Source organism: Eptatretus burgeri, chromosome 2 (assembly GCF_056783735.1).
Source record: "Eptatretus burgeri isolate ZD-2024b chromosome 2, Ebu_testis_v1, whole genome shotgun sequence".
NCBI lineage: Eukaryota > Metazoa > Chordata > Myxini > Myxiniformes > Myxinidae > Eptatretus > Eptatretus burgeri.
The window spans coordinates 141,664,068-141,685,113 of record NC_140962.1 but is presented as its reverse complement, the minus strand read 5'-3'; the positions used below and the strand labels follow the sequence as shown (position 1 = coordinate 141,685,113).

Here is a 21,046-nt window from a genome sequence, read left to right as displayed (position 1 = left end):
TAGCTGTTTTTTTTTTAGGGACGTTATAAGATTCATGAAGGACACAAACAGGCACGCGGATGACTAATTTGAAGTGATAAATGAGGCGGTGTAAAAGACGGTGCGTCAATGGCGGTAAACTTCCAATTGAATGGTTTAAAAAATTTTTTTATTTAACAACCTTTAAAACTTATTTTATTTCAGTTGAATTATACTACTTGAACACTACAGAACATAAGTCATCTTGTTTGCACTTCCAAAACCCCCTCAGTTTAGTAGTACTTGGGTGAAAATTTAACCCCGTCTCGACCAATCAGATTTTCCGCTTGCTCCGATGGCGGAGCAACAGCAACGTTCAGACAAAATGGCGGCGCTTAGTAATGAAACGATACAGCTGACTTCATGCAAAATATCTGTTCGTTTAGCGCATCTTTCGTTCAAAGGTTGTTCCAAGATGGTCAGTTTGTCCAAGAAAAGTTGGCAGAAAGTTCAGCTTTACCCATAAGATTTTCCGCTTGCTCCGATGGCGGAGCAACATCAACGTTCAGACAAAATGGCGGCGCTTTGTAATGAAACGATACAGCTGACTTCATGCAAAATATCTGTTCGTTTAGCGCATCTTTCGTTCAAAAGTTGTTCCAAAACAGTCAGTTTGTCCAAGAAAAGTTTGCAGAAAGTTCAGCTTTACCCATCAGATTTGTGTGGATCCCATTGCGCCTGTTAGTCAAAGTTCGTGAACAAAGCGAAAACAGATCGTGCTCGAAAAACACAAAGCAAAGACCAAAAAGACCCTTCCCACGTCACATGGGGTAAAGTGTTCTATGAGCCGACATTGCTCCTCCTTCTGAGAGCAGATTTGGGAAAGTCTGAAGGAGGGAGGTGGGGGTGATGTGGAAATGGCTCCTCGGGGTTAATAATGCATAAAATAGAGCAGTTATTGCCGAAAAATGAATGTCCAGCATTAAGCATAAAATCATTAATTGCGATATCAGATATGCGTCGCTGAAATGTCGAGTTCGACGATGTCCACCCATCCCTTTGTGTGTTTCGAAAATATTATCAATTCATTTGCCACATTTTTACACTTCTATCTTTTGGAATCTGCCTTTTATGTCCTCTTTTGGCATTCACTCATCCTTGTGGTGCTGTTCTAGGTGGCAAACACCATAATAGGGCCGTGCCTTAACAGGAGCTCCTGGTGGGAGTTCACAAAAGGGGGTCACTCTGCCCCACGAGATCGGTCTGCGTCCAATGGTGAGTGGGGAGCGGCGTGGCGAGTCATCAGTGACACACGGACCAGAGGGTACAAGGGTGGGGATGACAACAGGAAGGAGAGAAGATGCCCAGAGAGATCAGCGGAGAAGACCGTTCCAACCGACTGCTCACACTTTGTGGAAGCCATGCTCCTCTCAGGCGTCGTGGCACGCGAGACCAGGGGGCCAATCTGCCTGCCACAGTCGCCCGATTCTGGATCACGTCTCACCCCTTCTCAACCAGCCCAGCTGGGTTTGCCACAGAACTCTCTTATCTCATCATTACCTGCTTTGTCTATCTATCGTGGTGTGTCTGAGAACTCATTAAGGCAAAATAATTTAAGGATCTTCCGTTTCATCATTGGTTTCATGGGCACGTGCATCGGTAGTGGGTTTGTGATTTACCTTTTATTGTTATTGCTTCCTTTTGTTTCCTCCCTGTGCCATTCTCTCATCAAAACAGACTTTGTCTCGGGTGAACTCTGATTGTGGTGGTCGTCATTGGTGATGAAGAGAAAGGATTAATTGGCAGCAGTGAGTCAACACTGCATACCCTGATCATATGGCACATCAGGCTTGCTCGGTCTCATTTGCATACTACATGCGACACCTCATCGGCGTAACGCTGGGTCTATTTGGACTTCCAACCCACACGGTATCATGGCTATTTAAACAAGTGATTCGGAGGGGGGGGGGACCTCCGAAGCGATCCAATTTGCAGGACTCAAACCGGGCAACCGTGTTGGACAGGATGATTGCAACAATGGAATAACACAGAACTTTGGCGCAGGAGGAGGCCATTCTCCCATCATGCCTTGCTCTGCCACCACCAGATAAAATCACCCATCCACAGGCAAACAACCTACAAGTCCTGCCAATATCCCTGTACCTATCTCCGATGCATCTCAGTACCTACCTAATTCCAATTTAAACCTGTCCACTGTTTACAAATTTGGTTGATAGATTTTCTAACTGCGGCCGATTAGGTGTTTTACATTTCTTTGATGGCCTTGACCTTGAACTTTGACTAATTTTGATGACATTTTACATATATATATATATATATATATATATATATATATATATATATATATATATATACATATATATACACTACACATATGTACAAATAAGCTGTGTAAGTTTCATTTTGACATATTGAAAAATTATTGATATGGCAATCCAAACGTCACAAAAGGTTCCATTTGATTACAATGGGGAGAAATTGTTGTCATGGAAACCATTGATACCTCAAAATGGACACATCAATCATTCTGATTTCTGGTGAACCAATTCAGTAATCAGGTATACAAATTCGGTTCAAATTTCAAGTCAATCGGATGAAAATTGACCATTTGACGCAACCTTGATTTTGACCTCAAAAATAATAAGCTTCGAGCTTTTGACGAGCTCAACCAGGTGCTTGTTTCGTGAAGATCGGTGTGGAATCGCAACCTGGAGGCGATCGGCATCCCATATGACGAAGAATACCAAACACCGTGTTGAAGAAGATGAACAGAGGTGCCTTTTACGGAGAAATCCTACCATATTAAATAAGACTGAGAATTGCTTTTCAATACATGTCCCCGACCGATGTGATATTTTCTTAGTCCAAAAAGGGCATAACTCTGTGAAAAATGGACGAAACTCCCTGAAACTCGAACTTGTTCTGTAACTTATCATAATAAATCCATGTAGCAAGTTTCAGTTGAAGATGATAAAGAGTATTAAAGTATGTGTATAATATGTGTGTATATAATGCAAATAATATTGTTACCGATCTGGAAACCATAAGCATTCAACATACAAATGTCCCAAAAGTCAGTTATGTCATTAAGTATGTGTGTAGTCAGATCCCCTTCCTTTTGTCTGGTGGGAGAAACGAAGGCGTGTGTTGCGATTTCTTTTAGTTAGGTTATTACATCTAACAAGCCATCTAACAACCATCCCATCTGCATGACCCCTCGGACCATCATGATCCACCACCAACCAGCTGCCTTCTAGCACCCTGACGTGCCAAGGTAAGATCTCGCGGTTCCGGTTTCTCAGCTCTCACAAACGTTGTAACTCTTTCACGACGACCTTTGCAACATTAATACTGTTGCTCGACAAGTACGAACCAGTGTGGAAGAGTGGCTGGGGTTTCCCGGCAGAGGCTGAAACCCCGCCCAGGAAGGGCGAGTCCATGGGAGCCTGCCCAATCAGGGTGGGGAGTGACGTCTGTTCAAGGGAGCCCTGCCCCGTTGAGGGAGGTCCATAAATTCCCGAGCACTCTCTGAGGCGGTGGTTTTTTGGGGGGTTGCTACGAAGGGGTTGTTACAAAGGTTGTTCGGAGGTTTTTGATGGGGTGGTTGTTGAGCGTGCAGTTCTTTTGAAGCGGAGGATTGAGCAGAAGGTCGTGAAGGCAGCGAACGTGTCTCTGCTGGCCCTCTACAAGGAAAGGAAAGAGCGACCCTGACCCCCCTCCTTGGACCCCGCTATTCACCACCCAAGCTCCGCCACGAACCACAAGTCCCACATGTGTGACTGGGGACCAAACCAACGACATGTCAGGAGCCGCATCGTGGAGCACCCTTTCCTCCAACGGTCAGGTACCCAGCTGGACCCTGACCCCCAGCTCATCTCTCTCCTTGACTGCAAGGGTCCAATAAAGAACTCTGGGTTTATTTTCATTTGTGTATGTGTCTGCATGTGGGCCTGTCTTTAAGTAAAACTGAATAAGTGTTTTTGGATCATTGTAAATATTCCTTGCTTGCATATTCGCGTTAAGTCTTGCTTTGTATCTTCACTTACTGCAAATAAATAATCACAGAAATGTTCCCAGTCCGTTTCCATCCCTTCTTGCATTGGTCCAGCATGGTTTGGATCTGAGTTTCGGCGGGTTTTATCCCTGGTAATCGGTCCATTGTAGCCAGGACGTCCTGGACAGGCCCGCTCGACTGCATCCGAGCCGGAAAGGTAGGTGGCAGAGTGGTCATCGGTCGGTGTAATTTTACCACTGCTGGTCGAGTGAATCCACTTCGGCCAGGCGTTCCTCGGGCGTGGATACCCGGTAGCCGAGACTGCGTGGTTACTTAGGTACATTGGATCGAGACAAAATAACCCTACGCCACGCGGTCGATATTGGCGTTCCACGGTCAGTTAAATGACCCACCGGCTTGAGGAGTTATCCAAGCGATGGCCTACAATTCGGGGGAGTTTTGTGGGAGACGACGCAAGCTTTCCCCACCTTGTGGTCGTTTTCGCCACCGACCCTGGCCCGCAACAATATGATGTGTGGGTACTTCTAAGCTAATGTTATTCCCCCCTTTCAATGTTAATTTGAAGCTACTCCCCTCTTCTAAGGCGAGTGCTCCTGTGCCCCAGATGAGTATGTGTGGTTGTGTACATCTGGAAATAATATTTTTTTTAAAACAGAGCTGGCCCAATCTCGGCTAAATTTTGCATGTGTTGGTGGTATCCAAGGTCAGGACGTATGAACAAGGAAAAAAGAAAATCGTCCCTTCACCCATGCGACAGGTGAGTGGGGGCGGGGGGTGTGGGGTGGAGGAGACGACTTGCCAATGCTCATGACTAATTCAATTCGGAGGAATGTTAGTTCAATTGGGAGGCAATGCGAAAGGAAGAGGTAAAGAATGAACGAAGGAAATACAACTCATATTTTTTGTTATTTCTCCTTTCCTCCTTGTGCGTATCCATTCCCACATTGCTCTTGGCAGTTTGTGAACCTGCTTGCCTTTGTTGTTCAGCTCCTCCATGAGCGCAGACACTTGCATCGAGAAAAAAAAATCCTCCAGCTCTCTCTGGCCCTTGCAGCCGATTCAGTCCGTTTTGGAAGCATTTTCACTCATAAAATACTCCCTCACCTCCCCCCTCCCACAATTATGAATCTTCTTTCAAATAACACCTGATACATCCCTCCCCCATTTCTCAATAATTGCTTTCCTCTAAAAAAAAACAAAAATTTAAATCACTTTCTTCTTAACTAGAGGGGGAGCACTCGGTAGAGTGCAAAACCTCCGCCGCCAATACTGCTTGGTCACTCAAGTGAACCTTATATCCTAGTCATTCAATTTGATGTCAACAGTGCTCACAGAGTTATAGTTTGCAACTTTCCCTTTTACATACTCAATTCATTCGTCATAACAAGATTCCTTGAGACAGAAATTGATTTTACGTGGGTATATCCACCTGAAGTTCCAAAATCAGCCGCAATTATAATTTTGGCACTTTTTTTTGTTGGAAATCACTTATAACATGTAGAAATGCAAAAAAAAATCGAAATTTTGTTGAAAAAAAATTTGCTAATTTTTTTTTTTGGGGGGGGGGGGGGGGTTGGAAATCACTTAAAACATGTAGAAATGCAAAAAAAATCGAAATTTTGTTGAAAAAAATTTGCAAAAACTTTTTTTTCTCGAACAATTTTTTTTTGGGGGTGGGGTTGGAAATCACTTAAAACATGTAGAAATGCGAAAAAAAACGAAATTTTGTTGAAAAAAAATTTGCAAATTTTTTTTTTGGGGGGGGGGGGGTTGGAAATCACTTAAAACATGTAGAAATGCAAAAAAAAAAATTCTAATATTTTTTCAAATTGGCCGCCATAGCGGCCATATTGGATTTTGGACCAAGTCCAAAATCTAATGGCATGATCCTTGGACCATACCTAACTCCCCCCCACCAAGTTTCGTCGAAATCCGTCGAGGAGTTTTTCCGTAATACTGTTCACAAACAAACAAACAAACAGAAAGGGATGAAAACAGTAACCTCCATCCATCTTTGATGGCGGAGGTTAATTATCGAACATGTTTTACTGACATGAGTGAAACAAAAAGGACAAGTTGAACCAGACTATCATTACGTGACATTTCATTTCATTTTTGCCATCGTTGTATTCATTGCAATGATTTTTTTCATTCCAAATTTCTTTCATTGTGCACACATTCGAGTTATTTGTTTTGAAAAGTGATCGTAATTAAGCATAACAGTTGAAAGTTTGACCTGCAATATTCAGTTCCAAGCCTCTATCAAATGTGAACGATCATTTAGCAAATATGTAATTACAAAAACGTTCTTTGAAAATTGCAAGTTTGATGAAAAAGTCCAACAGCAAGGACAAGTACCGACCGGTGTACAAAAGTAAAAGCAAGAATAGGAGAATCGCAGTGTGGAATACTCAAGAAGAACAATTTGAACAAATTATTGCAAAATACGTTTGGGAAAGAAAAAAAAAAGATTAGTTTGCAGCCATTCAGCTTCAGCACATCGTTCTGTTGCAGCACATCGCTGCTGCATTTCAACGCGTTCTTCTTCCTTGTGAGCAGCTCGGCGCAGGCGTTGCGTTCTGGCACGTCGCTGCTGCAATGCAACGTGTTCTTCATCGCTGAGAGCAGCCCGGCACAGGCGTTCGGCTTCAGCATGTCGTTGCTGCGATGCAACGTGTTCTTCATCGCTGAGAGCAGCCCGGCACAGGCGTTCGGCTTCGGCATGTCGTTGCTGCGATGCAAGGCGTTGTTCTTCGCTGAGAGCAACAAGGCGCAGGCGTTCGGTTTGAGCATGATGTGCTCTCTGCTCTTTACGTTGCTCAGGTGTGAGTTGAGAACGTCTTTGCCTTTTTGCCGTGGCATTCCTTTCGCGGTGAGAAGCTTCGTTATCTGTTTCTCGCTGCATTTGACGTCGTTTTCGTTGCTGTGCGGCACGCCAAGCTCGGCGTCTTGCTGCATGAGCTTGTTCCACTGAAGAGTCCATGCTAATATCAAATTTTCTTTTGCGCTGCATCATCACCCCTTAAAACAAACAAACAAACAAACAAAAAAACTATAATATGAATGTGGTATCTTTGGGAAAGAAAGTGCGTCTTGCTGCAGTATACAGAAAAAAAATATTACTTTAATGAAATATCGAATATAACTGATTTCTCATTTTTGATTTGCAGCTTGCAGGCAATTTCCTACTTACGCAATTTGAAATGAAAGGAAGTGTGTTTGTTTCGTGTGTTGGTGAATGTTAGTTTTGTTGTAAAAAAATATATATATATATTGAAAATGATCGATATTGCTTACGACAACATAGAAAACGAAGCACATTTTTCTTTTCTTTTCAGATGAAAACCAATGACTTGCTTGCACGCTCCATTGTCTTCAATGCAAATTGCCATTCATTGATGATGACGGGCAACCCTTCTGCACTTTCACACAACTCAGCCTTGACAACTAAGGCTAAAAGCGAAATTATGTAAAAAAAAAAAAACCCTTTTACTATCCAAATTACTAATCCCTTTATTTGGGTGGTGTATTGGCAACAGACCACTGCCTCAATCTCCAGAAAATGTGAAATAACATGGGTTATGTACATGAAGCAAAAACTCGGCTACTGCTAATATGTGCATAGATAATACTTCGTGGTTGTACAGCTCTGATAGATTGTAATTGCATTGGTCCATAGGGTGACACCTGAAGCCTGAGGCCTATCACCTTCATAAGGGCCATGATGCTTATCAGCTCCAATAGTTATATATTTGATGATCACTTTAACGGTTGTCTTGGTTGTTTTACACCAAACGGAGAAGCATGGCAATTGTGAATTTGAGACTTCCTTAGCCTTGCCATTGCACCAACATGGCGGACATTTGATTCTCCTGGATTGAATATTATGAATATTAAAAGCAGGTTTCCATTCACATACATTTCATGTTTGGTGCTTGGGTATTGACAAAGGTATTCCCTCATGCAGTTTTCATAAAAAAGGCCATTTCAAAAATAGTTTTGGTTCAAGAGAGAAAACAGGAAGTATCTCGTACCTTCTTTAACATCCATGAGCTTCAAAGATGCTGATGCAATTTTCACTGTTCTCAGCATTCCTGAATAAATTTTTTTAATTGTGATTGCAGAAACTTTAAAATCAAACACAATTTTTTTGTACAGAGGTGTCGAGACAGCATTAGAGTGGAATACTAGGTAGAAAAGGATCAATTTAAGTGGACTGAATGGGTTGCAGGTGATAGGGGTACAGGGTCTCCGAGGATGTAGCAAAGCACAGAAGTACAAATGGGAGATGTTACGGGGTGGGGGTGGACAACTTGAAGGCCTGGAAGGAAAAGCACGAGATAACATTATCTGGAAGATTATGCACATGTGAGGGAAGAGGAGCAGAAAAGAATGGAAGAGGGGGTTCAGCTTATGCACTTGTGAAGGGCAATACACTGAGGGCTTCTGTTTGTATACGTGCTTCTTGGAAAGCAACAGGGTGAGAGGAACAAGACAAGAAGAGAGCAAGTCAAAAACTGCAAGTATATAAATGTCTGCAGTGGGAAAGAAGCTGATGGTAAGACAGCCTCGAGTCAGACAGTAAGGAGAGTGAGGGTCTTAGACTCCAAGGCCTCAAAGTGGGAAGACAGGAAGCATCAGCTGCGGCTATTCGATGTTCCAAAAACATCCAACTTGCACGCCATTTATGGATTTAACAAAAAGGTGAATTGCACAAAATGTCCTTTAATCTCTTCCATCAATGCCACCTCTTCTCCATTTCTTTTATTTCCTTGTTGTGCTGAACGAGTGCCCGATCCCAACTTTAAATGTTGCGTGCACAGTCAGTCTGGCTGAGAGACGCGCGTGACCGGAGAATGATTTTAGATCAGGTGGAGGGGGCAGTGTGAAAACGATCGTGCTTTGTGAACTTTAATTTTAACCGAAGTAACAGAGATGAAGTATAACAGGGACCAATTATTTATCGGTCTGATGGTGGTGTTGTTGTAGCTTTGGTGGTACTTCGTCCAGTGAAAAGAACAGCTGAACTCAAGTAGCCAGCAGTGGCAATCATCCCTGTGAAGCTCTTGCATGCATTGGACTCTTTAAGGGTGGTATTTGTTTCTTTTTAGAATGCGTGCAACAGACATGTGACTTATTCCTGATTCTTGACCAATTTTTCACGTTGATCTATGCGAGCTCACAGCAACGTTTGCTAAAACAAATACCGCGAGATCAGGATCCGTACTTGAGTGCGGACGACAACTTCTTCGTTTATTTGCCACACTTCCAGTTTCACGAAATTGTTACATTAACTTTGGCACTGTTCCTTGCTTGGCTTCATTGGATGTTGGCGATTAAATTATTCAAAAGTTTCTACCTGGCTTAAACCTCTAGCATGTAAGACGACCAGTTCAGCTTTGTTTTGCATTGTGTAATCCATTTTCATAGGTTCTATCCTGACCCCCCCACCTCCCCCCCAAAAAAATTAACCTTTGATTCCAGAATATTGAGACACCCTGTATATAGTGCCTAAGATACATATGTTGAAGAGATGTCTATCCTTGGTGGACCACAGAGGGGCAGCTAGTCATAATTTGTGTGGTGGGTTGTGGGGTAGAAAGACAAAGGGGGATATGTTGAGTTTGGTGTGGGTTGGAGGCTATGTTGACAAAGCAAAATGGAGGAGTGGTGCTCACACTGGAGTCTGACCAAATTAACTCGTGACTTACTCCTTTTAACGAATAAGTGTTGCTCCAGAAGAGTGAATTTTGGTGTGGGGGTAGGGTGGGGCAGTTAGTTAAGGGTATTGTTTGTACGTTTCATATGTCGTTGGAGTGGAGGATGGGTGGTCAGAGAGTGAGATGGGTGAGAGCTATGTTGAGCTGAAAAGGTGATGAATTGTGTACCTTTCATATTTATGTGGATTGCAATTGGGAGTATGTTTGTTCCTGCATGTAAGTGGGTTGTGTTTGTAGATTTTGTTGTGCGATCCGAGAATGATTTGAGATCAGATGGAAGAGGCAGTTATACACGGGCTGGTATAGTTAATGTAAATCCAGATGAAATGTTTCAAGGTTGTCAGAAGTGATTCTTTGTGTTGTCCAAAGGTTGTGCTAGTGAGTGCTTTTAGTATGTTGATTTTGCGGTTAGCCTTGGCAGTGAGTTCATCTGTGTGTTGTGGAAAAGTCATATGGGTATCCAAGTAATGTTGGATGCCTGTTGAGAAAGAGTTGTTGATTGAAAAGGGTAATGGTTTGATGTGCATCGGATTCATCTCTGTCTGTGGTGAGAAGGGTTACATAAGATTTGGATGGAGATGCAGTCAAGTGATTCAGTATGAACCAATTTTCAAGATTGTAGAGATATTGCTAGAGGGTGTTGGTAGCCTGAACAAAATTGGAATGGTGTGAGGCAATGGTTAGATCATCTGGATATGATGGAAGTACTGCAGTGAGTTGGCTCGAGAGGTCAGGAGATCATGGAGGACTAGAATGAAGAGTGAGGGTAGAGAGCCCCGTGGGACACAATTAGTTAGAGGTCTAAAGGAAGAGAGGTTGTGGGAATTGTTACCCTACACACACGAAGCAAAAAGTGGGGGTAAAGCAATTGGTTCATGTCCGTCCGTTCAACCTTCCGTCTGTCTACATCTGTAAAGGACAGTTTATGACCGAGGAACAACGTATTTAAATTGAATGTTATATTTTGAATATGAATTGGAACATGAATCGGAAAACTAACCTGCCATTTTACATTACTTTGTTCCCAAATTTGGTCTGATCGCACATGCACAGAGAGAGCAAGTTCATTTTTAGCTCGCCTGTTCGAAGAACAGAGAGCTATTGCGATACCCCCGGCGTGAGCGTGAGCGTGAGTGTGAAAATGTTAAAGTTTTTGGTGCAAGTTATTTCCTTTTTAATGTTTTTATCTACCACACTATTTTTTTTACTGATTACAATATACAAATACATATATTGCTTTAAAATTATTTGGATCAGACTTCACTGCAATACTTTATAAAAAATATTATTAGACTAGTCTTTTAAAAACGATAAATGTATAAACAGCCGAGCATTGGGTGGCTTTTGACACCAACTCTCTGGTCTTTACTCTGTCTACCTGCCAGGTCATGAAACGAAATTGAAAATCATTCCAACAAGGAAACTTGCTGTTTTTAAGGATGTCATAATGGACACATACAACAGGTACGAATAACGTATGTAACGTGTTCGAGAGGGTGGTGTAATCGATGCTGCATCAATGGCCGTAAAACCCGGAATTATAAAAAAAAATATTTTAAGGACCTCAACAATCTTCATTTTATTTAAGTTGAATTATATACTTGAACACTGGAGAACACAAATCGCCCTCTTGATACTTTAAAAACACATCCGTTTAGCAGTAATTCTTCGTGGTACAGTGCCTTCAGAAAGTATTCACACCACTTGACTTTTGTCACATTTTGTTGTTACAGCCTGAATTTAAAAAGGATTAAATTTAAATTTTTTGTCACTGGTCTTCACAAAATACCCCATAATGACAAAATGAAAACTTGTTTTTAGAATCTTTTTTCAAATGAATGGAAAAATCAAAAGCTAAAATGTCTCATGTCAAATACGTGTTCAACCCGTTTGTTATGACACCACAAATTGAGCTCAGGTGCATCCAATTTCCTTTGATCATCCTTGAGATGTCTCTAAAACTTGATTGGAGTCCATCAGTGGCCAATTCAATCTATTGGACATGATTTAGAAAGAAACACACCTTGCTGTATGAGGTCCCAGAGTTGAGAATGCATGTCAGAGCAGAAACTCTACCATGAAGTCCAAGGAACTGTCCATAGAACACCGGGAAAGAAATGTGAGGAGGCATCGATCTGGGGAAGGTTATATAACAATTTCTAGAGTGTTGAAAGTTCCCAAGAGCGCAGTGAGCTCCATCATTGGGAAATGGAAAGAACATGGAACTACCCAGACTCTTCCTAGAGCTTGCCATCTGACCAAACTAAACAACTGGGCAAGAACGTCTTTGGTCAGTGAGGTGACCAAGAACCCAATGACCACTCTGACAGAACTGCAGACTTCCTTGGCTGAGATGGGGGAACCTTCCAGAAGGACAACAGTCTCTGAAACACTTCGCAAAACTAGGCTTAATGGGAGAATGGCCAGACGGAAGCCCACTCCTGAGAAAGACACATGACGGCATGCCTGGAGTTTGCAAAAAGGCATGTGAAGGACTTTTGAGAGAATGAGGCAAAATATTGTGTGGTCTGATGAGATGAAAATTGAACTCTTTGGCCTGAATGCAAAGTGCTATGTCTGGCAGAAACCGAGCACAGCTCATCACCCATCTAACATCACCACTACCGTGAAGCATGGTGGTGGCAGGATCATGCTATGGGGATACTTTTCAGCGGCAGTGACTGGAAAACTTGTAAGGATGGAGGAGACAGCCTGGTGTTGATTTAGTGGTAAGGTTGACTGGCTTGGGATCTTAGGGTCCTGAGTTTGAGCCCTGTTGGCTGCTGAATTAATACCAGGTAGGAATGACTCAGCCTGTCATCCTTCTGAGGTCAGCAAAATGAGTACCAGTGTACTGGTATAGGGGCACAGTATCAGCGGCATAGTCACGCCCCAACAAAATGATAGCAACCCGGCAGTGAAGCTGCCATACGCAAGAAGAAGAAGGATAGAGGGAACAATGAATGGAGCCAAATACAGGTAAATCCCTTGAGAACTTGCTTCAGAATGTAAAAGACGTTTGACTGAAGTGAAGATTTACATTCCACATGACACCACCAATCATACAGCCAAAGCAACACTGGAACGGCCTCAGAACAAGAATGTGAAAGTCCTTGAGTGGCCTAGCCAAAGAAGCCCAGACTTGAATCCCATTGAGAATTTGCAAAAATATTTGAAGGTTGCTGTTCACCGACGTTCCCCATCCAACTTGACAGAAGCTTGAGCAAATCTGCAAGGAAGAATGGGAGAAAATCCCCAAATCCAGATGTGCAAAGCTGATACAGACATACCCAAGAAAACTCAAAGCTGTGATCGCTGCCAAAGGTGCTTCGATAAAGTATTGACTCAAGCGGTTGAATATTTGACGCAAGATATTTCAGCTTTTCATTTTTAATTGATTTGTAAAATTTTCGAAAAACATGTTTTCACTTTATCATTATGTGGTATTGTGTGTAGATCGGTGACAAACATTTTAAATTTAATCCATTTTAAATTCAGGCTGCAATACAACAAAATGTGACACACGCCGAGGGGTGTGAATACTGTTACGGTTGTGGGGATAGATGGAGGAATTCATAGGGAATTTAGCATTGAATAGAATAGTTTGGTCCGTGGACGTGTAGGAGGCATCTCGATGTGATTAAGTAGGGAAACTGTGAGCTTAAGTGTTACGTGTCACCACACAGGGGGTGGTGCGATGTTAATTAGCTAGGGAGTAAAAATAAGTTCCCCCAGTATGTAATTGCTCCCCTGTGACTTTTTCCTATGTCTTTATAACCAAAAGCATGAGAAACAAGAAAACGTGCTGAAGAGGCAGAAGCCCCGCCTCCAAGGGTGATGGGCGTGACGTCAGAAGCGAGCCGAGCAGACAGAAGCCCCGCCTTTCCGGGTTTTCGTGCGAGCAGGCCACGCCCCGGAGGCGGAGGACTGTGAGGCGTGACGTCGAAGTGGAAGGGTTGGTTGTGCATTTTGAGAGGGGAGAGAGAGCGAAGGAGAGAGAGAGCGCGCATGTGAGAGGAGTGTTCAGAGGAGGAAACGGTGTTTTCGGCGACGTGAGTCAGTCAGAAGCGGGAGTTGAGGGTGAGCGCACGCACGAGGAGGATGGCACGATCCTTGTATTTGTGTTGAGGCGATTTTGGCTCGTGTGGTGAAGCAAGACGCTGGCCTTTGGCTCTTGGTTGGGTCGGTGAGGACGATCGGCGCATGAAGCCGCTGCACTGCATTTCTGAGCCTCGGTGTGGAATGCCGCTCATGGATTGCCCGGCATGCGTTTGTCCCGCTACGAGAGAAGCGACGAGGCGCCATTTCGTGCGCGTCTGCACGTGCTGGTAGAAACGCCTCAATTCCACGTTGCACAACGACTAGCTCTGGGCCAAGCCAATTACAAAAATACTCCAAAGGAAGGCTTTTCTTTATTTTGTTTTCCCTTTGTCTGTATTTGAGTGTGTGTGAAGAAGCGCTTCGCCTGTAGGATTTATTGACTTCATTATTATCATTACCCTTTGAATTATTGTCCTTTGTAAATATTTGTCGATTTTCATCAAGTCTGTTCCTTTCAAGAAGCTGTATCTGTGTATTTGTAGTGGGATTCAAGTATAACAGTGTCTTCTTTGTAATGTCATAATTGCATATGTAGAACGCCGCATCCGATCAGCATGAAAATTTTTGAGCGTCATCTAGGGATAAATTGGTCCACAGAAAAAAAAAAATTGATGACGTCATCAGTCACGTGATTCGGCAGCCATATTGCTTCTTTTTTCTAACCTTCAAAAATCTTATTCTCTGAAATGGCTGAACAGAAAGATGAAACTTTACATGTATGACTGTCTGTCGATGAGGAACAAAAAGTTCACACATATGATGTCATAGGTCACATGGTTTGGCAACCATATTGGATTTACCCGAAAACCTATGAAAATCCTCTTCTCCAGAACAGCTGGACAGATCGAGTGGAAACTTCACAAAAACCTTCCACAAGCCTTGGGGATACCAGGGTATTCATGAATAATTGATGTCACACAGTTTGGCAGCCTATATTGGATTGCACGAAAATCTTAAAAAAAAATTCTCTCGAACCGCTTCATCAATCGATGTCAAACTTCACAATTATGATCGAGTAGTCAGGTCAGGTGAGGTATGGGAGCATGCGCCGGAGCAGCGCGTCGTGATAGTGATATCGAGTAGCGATAGGGAATGTATGTATTAAATTTCAACCTGATTGGACACGTGGTCTAGCAGCCAGCGTTATTTAATTTTTTTTAATCTGGGTAACACACCAGTACACAAACACCACGTAAAACACACTACACAAAACAAGTCCTAGCATGGGTCTGCAATCTCTGATTGCTCTTTTTCTTGTTTACTGATGTACCCATTGACTTGAATGTATTTTGTCACACCAATTATTCGGTAATAACCGTTAGCTCCTCCACGAGCCTTGACATCTGTATATAAAACTTTCGGTCAACAACCTCCAGATCACCAGTCCTATGACATCCATTAGAATGGCAAACACAACATGGCATTGCTGGCCACCAGAAGCAATTCTGTTTTGAATTGGGAAACGCTTACACTTTGTTGTCGGTTAAACGTACTCCGGTAAAAACAATCTGTTTATTGTTGTTTGGAATGAATTTTTACATGCCTCTTACAGGATGACGACGTATTAAACGCTTTAACACACACGGTACACTTGAATGGACGTTCATTGGTGTGTGTTCTTAAGTGCCGCTGAAGGCCTGAAAACTGGTGAAAACTTTTGCTACAAACAGAGCACTGAAAAGCACGTTCATCCTGATGGATTTTCAAGTGCCTGCGATAATTGGAAGACTGAATAAAACTCTTTCCACAAGTTGTGCATTCATAAGGACGAACTCCAGTGTGGATTCTTGTATGATTCCGGAAGGACGACAAGTGACTGAACAACTTCTCACAAACAGTACACTTGTAAGGGCGCTGTCCATTGTGATCCCTCACATGATTGTTGTATTGTGCGGACCAAGCAAAAGCTTTCCCACATGATGAACACGAGAATGGACGATCACCCGTATGAACCCTCAAGTGAGTGCTATCGCTTGATGACCAAGCAAAACCTTTGCCACATGTTGTGCATTCATAAGGACGAACTCCAGTGTGGATTCTCATGTGATTCCGGAAGGACGACAAGTGACTGAACAACTTTTCACAAACAGTACACTTGTAAGGGCGCTGTCCATTGTGATCCCTCACATGAATGTTGTATTGTGCGGACCAAGCAAAAGCTTTCCCACATGATGAACACGAGAATGGACGATCACCCGTATGAACCCTCAAGTGAGTGCTATAGCTTGATGACCAAGCAAAACGTTTGCCACATGTTGAACATTTGTAGGGAAGCTCACTATTATGAATCCTCAAATGGGGGCGGTAGTATGCCGGTTGAACAAAATCAATTGCACAGGTTGAGCACCTGTACGGACGGTCACTGTTATGAATCTTCAAATGAGTGTTGTATTTTGAGGACTTAATGAACCCTTTTCCACAGACAGAACACCTGTATGGGTACTCGCTTCTGTGGACATTCATGTGTCGGAGACAAGACGACGACCGAGCGAATACCTTTTCACAAACTGTGCACTTGTATGAACGCACACCAACACAGATGTCTGAAAGAATACTCAAACGATTTTTGTCGATTGAAATATCGGAGGCCTGCATGGAAGCGTGCTCTTGATCACTCGACCCTTGGTGATGCTTTTCCCTGCGCAGCTCCTTCGATGTTTCTGTGAAGTGTGTGCAAGAGCTCGTGGTGGAGAGAATCTTTCTGGACTCCTCTGGTATCTCTGCAAACAAAAAACAAACAACCAAAAATCAAACCACAAAGGAGAACTTAATTATTTAGGAATCAATAAAAGTCTAGAGACGAGAAAGCATCCCAAAATGCAAGGCCCGTCCACATCTGCTTTGTGCAGTACTCAAAATAAAGTTGACCAAAATAACAGTGAGAAAAAACATTTTATTCATTGTGTTCTCCATATTCTTATAATTAAGGTTTGCTGAAGATTTGATGATAAAAGCTTAATTGGTAATAAAAAAATAAAAAATGAAGGCCTGGACAAACGCAACAAAAGCTCAATGGGAAATAAATAAAGACACATAAGCGATTAATAAAACGGGGTTTCTTGTGCCGGATGTGCCATCATTACATACCATTATCATTATCGGTTACCTAATTCCAACAGATGAACATTATGGGTGAGCTCAATTTGATATGAGTCAAAAAGACCTATCTCTATTTCCAAATGGAGGGAATGTGAGAGAGGAATGAAGTGTGAGTGGAGAGGTGATTTAAGAGGAGAGCAGAGGGGAGAGAGCAAGTGGACAGAGGAGGAGGAAAGAGAGTGGAGGAAAGAGGGGAGAGAGGAGGAGGGAGGGGGGTAGAAAGGAGGGGAGGAGAATGTATTCAGTCATGTGTATTTTGTAATAATAATTTTCTTTTTCAAACTTTAAGGTTATCAAAAAAAGAAGCGACAAAAGAAGCCCTGAACACTTTTGATTGTTTTGCCTGCCGAGAAATAAGCAGCTCACATGGGGGGGGGGGGCTCCATGTAATTGGCCTTCCTCCTCGCAACTGCATTCTCAGAGCTCTTCTCCAAGATAACAAAAGCTCACGGTCCTGCGCTTAAGATGGTCTCGCCCTTGGTTTAATGGGGGAAAAGGGGGTTTGGTTCCCAGGTCAGACTGAACATTGGGGTTTAATGGTAAATGTTTAAGAACAATGATCAAAATAAATTAAATTAAATTATAGTACACAGAATGGTGTGTTTTTATTGACGTATGATGACGGTGGCGGTATTGGAGGGGAAGTGAGAAGGTTGGTTCATGCCCACTGCGAATGCACTCGTACCTGAAGCCAGCCTGTCGAGCACATTCACTTTTTTGTTCAAACTCATCACTTCCCCCAGCCTCTTTCCAGCAGATTCACCTTCCCCACTTGTCTTGCACTTACAAACCATTATTAGGAGCAATTAATAAGTGAAAAATAGTGCAAGTTTACGACAGCGAGTCGAAAGGCGGAGTGAAGTGTTTGCGGTCCGGGAACAGCTTTGAGAAGGGGAAAGGCAGGGGTGACATGCCGACACTGCGCAAATAAACCAAATACAGTACTGTACATTATCAACATCTGCGCACCTCAACCTCATGTCCCCGGTGTTGGTGGTAGGGTGGGTGATAGGAGCATTATACTGTATCCATCACAGCAGGGTTATCACTGCTGAGAATGTCAGATAAAAAAACAGACTCAGAGCATTCCATCACCAGCCACAGTTATAAGCATATCAAGTTTGCAAAAATTACCATCAAGACATACATTCTGAAAGATAGCCCTCAGTCCTCAGAAGCTCTGGAATGACTGGGTAAGTAGAAAGCAAAGGGTGAGATTCTGGGTTTGACTGGACCTCTGCATGTGGAAAGGAAGTAGTCTTGCAAGTGAAAAATGGATACAGTATAATTATTGGGTTTGGCAAAGTAAGGCAAGAAGTGGAGATCCCCCCCCCACCCCCCCCAAAAAAGTGGAAGAAGAACTTGGATCAGATGTTTTTAAAATGGCTGCCTCCTAGCCACACTATCCATGAGACACAAAGAGGAAGTAAGCGTGGAGATGGATTGGTGAGAAAACCCGATTTTGCTGGAAACATTGTGAGTTCCAAGATTACATCCATCCTTCCATTGGGATGGGACTGGACAGAGAGTAGGTGCTGCCGAAGCAGTCTTCTGGGCTATTGGGCACAATGCTGGACAGGTCACCACTCTGACGTAGGGTACTCAAATGGCTCAATCATCCCAGCAAGTTGGTACTCATTTTGCTGATCTCGTAAGGATGACAGACCGAGTCAACCCCACCTGGTATTAATTCAACGGCTGAGCGGGATTTGAACTCTGGATCCTCGGATCCCAAGCCCATCACCCCTACCATTAAGCCAACACCAGGCATATCCAAGATTACAGTTATGTGCAAAAAGTTTGGGTCATCTAATGACATTCATGCTTTTGGGGAAAAAAAAAAATTTTTGTTGGTGATAAGTTTGTTTATTATTTTGCTGAGGTGCTGACAGGATGGCCTAGAGGTGGGCACACTCGCCTCTTAGCTGTCCAGCCTGGGTTTGAATATCGACCCAGCTATAAACTGTCATCATTGTTCCACAGGCAGGGCAATTCATCAGTGTGTGTGCCGTTCCTTGGATGGACGTTAAACAGGTGTCCTGTCTGCCAGCATTCGTTGGTGGACGTTAAGGTTCCCACGGTCTTCACGAAGAGTAGGCGAGCTGTTCCCGGCACCATGGCCAAATTCCAAATTTCTGCCCGAACCAGCAGAGGGCATCAGCGGCACAATCACACCCTCAGGCAATGATGCTACTCTGCAGCCTTGTGCTGCATTTGAATGAATGATTCGGCTGACGCCCAGCAAAGGAAGGTCGAAGCCGTTCATTCCTGATACGTTAAACACACTGCAACCCATGCCTACAGAAAATACTTTTTGGAACACCAACTGCATTTTCCATCCTATCGTCATGTAACTGTTAAAAAAATATCCACTGTGTTGGTGCTCCTATGTTGAAAGTTTCATGTCAATCGCTCAAGCAGCTGTGGTGAAAACGAATTTAAAGGCGAATAAAGTTGAACGACATAATTTGACGTCACGACGTTGACCGATAAGCCTCCGTCCACATAAAGTCATTGCTTATACTAACTTTGACCTAAACACCTCAAAACCATTTGACCTCAATATCTAATCCATCGGCTACATATGTATCATGGTACATGATTTCGGATACTTAGATTAGTTCAAATACCTACCTTGATAACATTATTACCTGACATGACCTCTCACCTTTGATGCTAAAATCTAATCAGTTCATCTTTTCATCATAATATATTGTTATATTTGTGGGGTAGATGGAGGAACTTCAGAGTAAAGGTAGGATTGTATAGAGTAGCATGGTCCATGGACAAGTAGTAGACATCTCGATGTAATTTAAGTAGGGAAACTGTCAGCTTAAGTTGTTACGTGTCACCGCATGGGGGGGGGGGGGAGGGGGGTGCTGTGTTAATTAGGTAGGGTTCAAAGATAATATCTTCCAGTATGTGATTACCCCGTGACCTTTTCCTATGTTTTTGCATTTACAAGACCAGTGATGAAGAGGAACACGTCCTTAAAACAACAACAACCGAGCCGAAAGTTCCAAGCAGGCAAAAAACCCCGCCTCCAGGAATGACAACTTGCAAACCACGCCCCTGGGGTGGATGATGGATGGACGTGAGGTCAGAAGGTTCGGGGGGGGAGGAGAGTTGTGTGAGGTACGAGATTGGAGGCAAAAAGGATCTAGCTCACTGACTTCCCCTCGACACGGTGAAGACGACTACACGATTCTCGTGTTCGTGCTGAGGTGAATTTGTTTGTTCGCTGGAGCAAAACGCTTGACTGTTTGGCTGAGTCGTGAAGCATGTACGTTTCTGAAGAGGAGGGAAGAAGAGCGTGCCTCATCGCCTTATCACGGGGCCTCAGAAATCGTCTCATTGTATGGTCGAGGAGAAAGGTGGGCGATCGTGGTGAACGCACCTGGTGCAAGAGAGGAACGGTCGGCATATTCGCTCATGAAAAGAAGCTGCACGGCGGTTTCTGAGCCTTGGTGTTGAATACCGCCACACAAAGATCTCACACGTTTCTCACCCAGATAACGGCTTGGCACCATTTTCGGGTGTGGTTTCCCACACAGTGACGACGCGGTTTCGACGACGCCAGGTCCAAAAAGGATCATCTCTGGACGAAGCTAAGTGCCAGAATAAAGGAGGGATTTTTCTTTTGTTTTATCTTTCCCCCTTGTCTGTTTTTATAACTGTGTGTAGAGGCGCCTCGACTTTAGTCTGAAAATTACCACTCATTTCATTACCTCATGCTTTGATTTATTCTCATTATTACTCTGATTCATTCCTCTTCTAAATACTTGATTTATGTTCATTAAACCCCTATTGATTAAGATTGCTTGTGTCTGTCTATTCATTGTGGTTCGAGTATAAACCCTTGTCCTCCGTCCTGGTGAACTCCTTTGGTACATGCTTGCCGCCCCCATCCCACGCACGCTATAATCTCCAAGGATCACGTGTTCGCCTCCAAGGGAGAACTGTTCGGCTATCCGTCCAGGTCAGTCTTAACTGGCGTGGACACAACAATATACTTATATCAAGTTTGGTCAAAATCCCATCACTGGTTCGCAAGTTATCCCGGTAACAGGAATTTACCAAACATAAGCTCTGACTGTTGACCTCTTGATCCAAAAATATAAACAGTTCATCT

At 43.2% G+C, this 21,046-nt stretch overlaps 1 protein-coding gene and 1 long non-coding RNA gene across 11 annotated transcripts in view; one reads left to right on the top strand and one right to left on the bottom strand.

Annotated features, from left to right (window-relative positions):
• Nucleotides 1–21,046, top strand: part of LOC147033361 (uncharacterized) — an 85,550-nt gene that overhangs the window by 63,436 nt on the left and 1,068 nt on the right. Inside the window, exon 2 of the long non-coding RNA XR_015051242.1 lies at nucleotides 11,100–11,178. This is a non-coding gene — a long non-coding RNA (uncharacterized LOC147033361). The remainder of the gene's footprint in view (nucleotides 1–11,099; nucleotides 11,179–21,046) is intronic.
• The window catches only part of LOC147033359 (uncharacterized), a 158,568-nt gene continuing 143,624 nt past the window's right edge, over nucleotides 6,103–21,046 (bottom strand). For 9 of the 10 annotated variants that reach the window (XM_085853998.1, XM_085854016.1, XM_085854008.1 and 6 more), the window contains one exon: nucleotides 7,026–16,535. In XM_085853998.1, the coding sequence (XP_085710124.1) occupies nucleotides 15,328–16,535 (1,208 nt within the window). In that variant the 3' untranslated portion in view covers nucleotides 7,026–15,327. The other variant, XM_085854042.1, reaches the window with a different exon arrangement.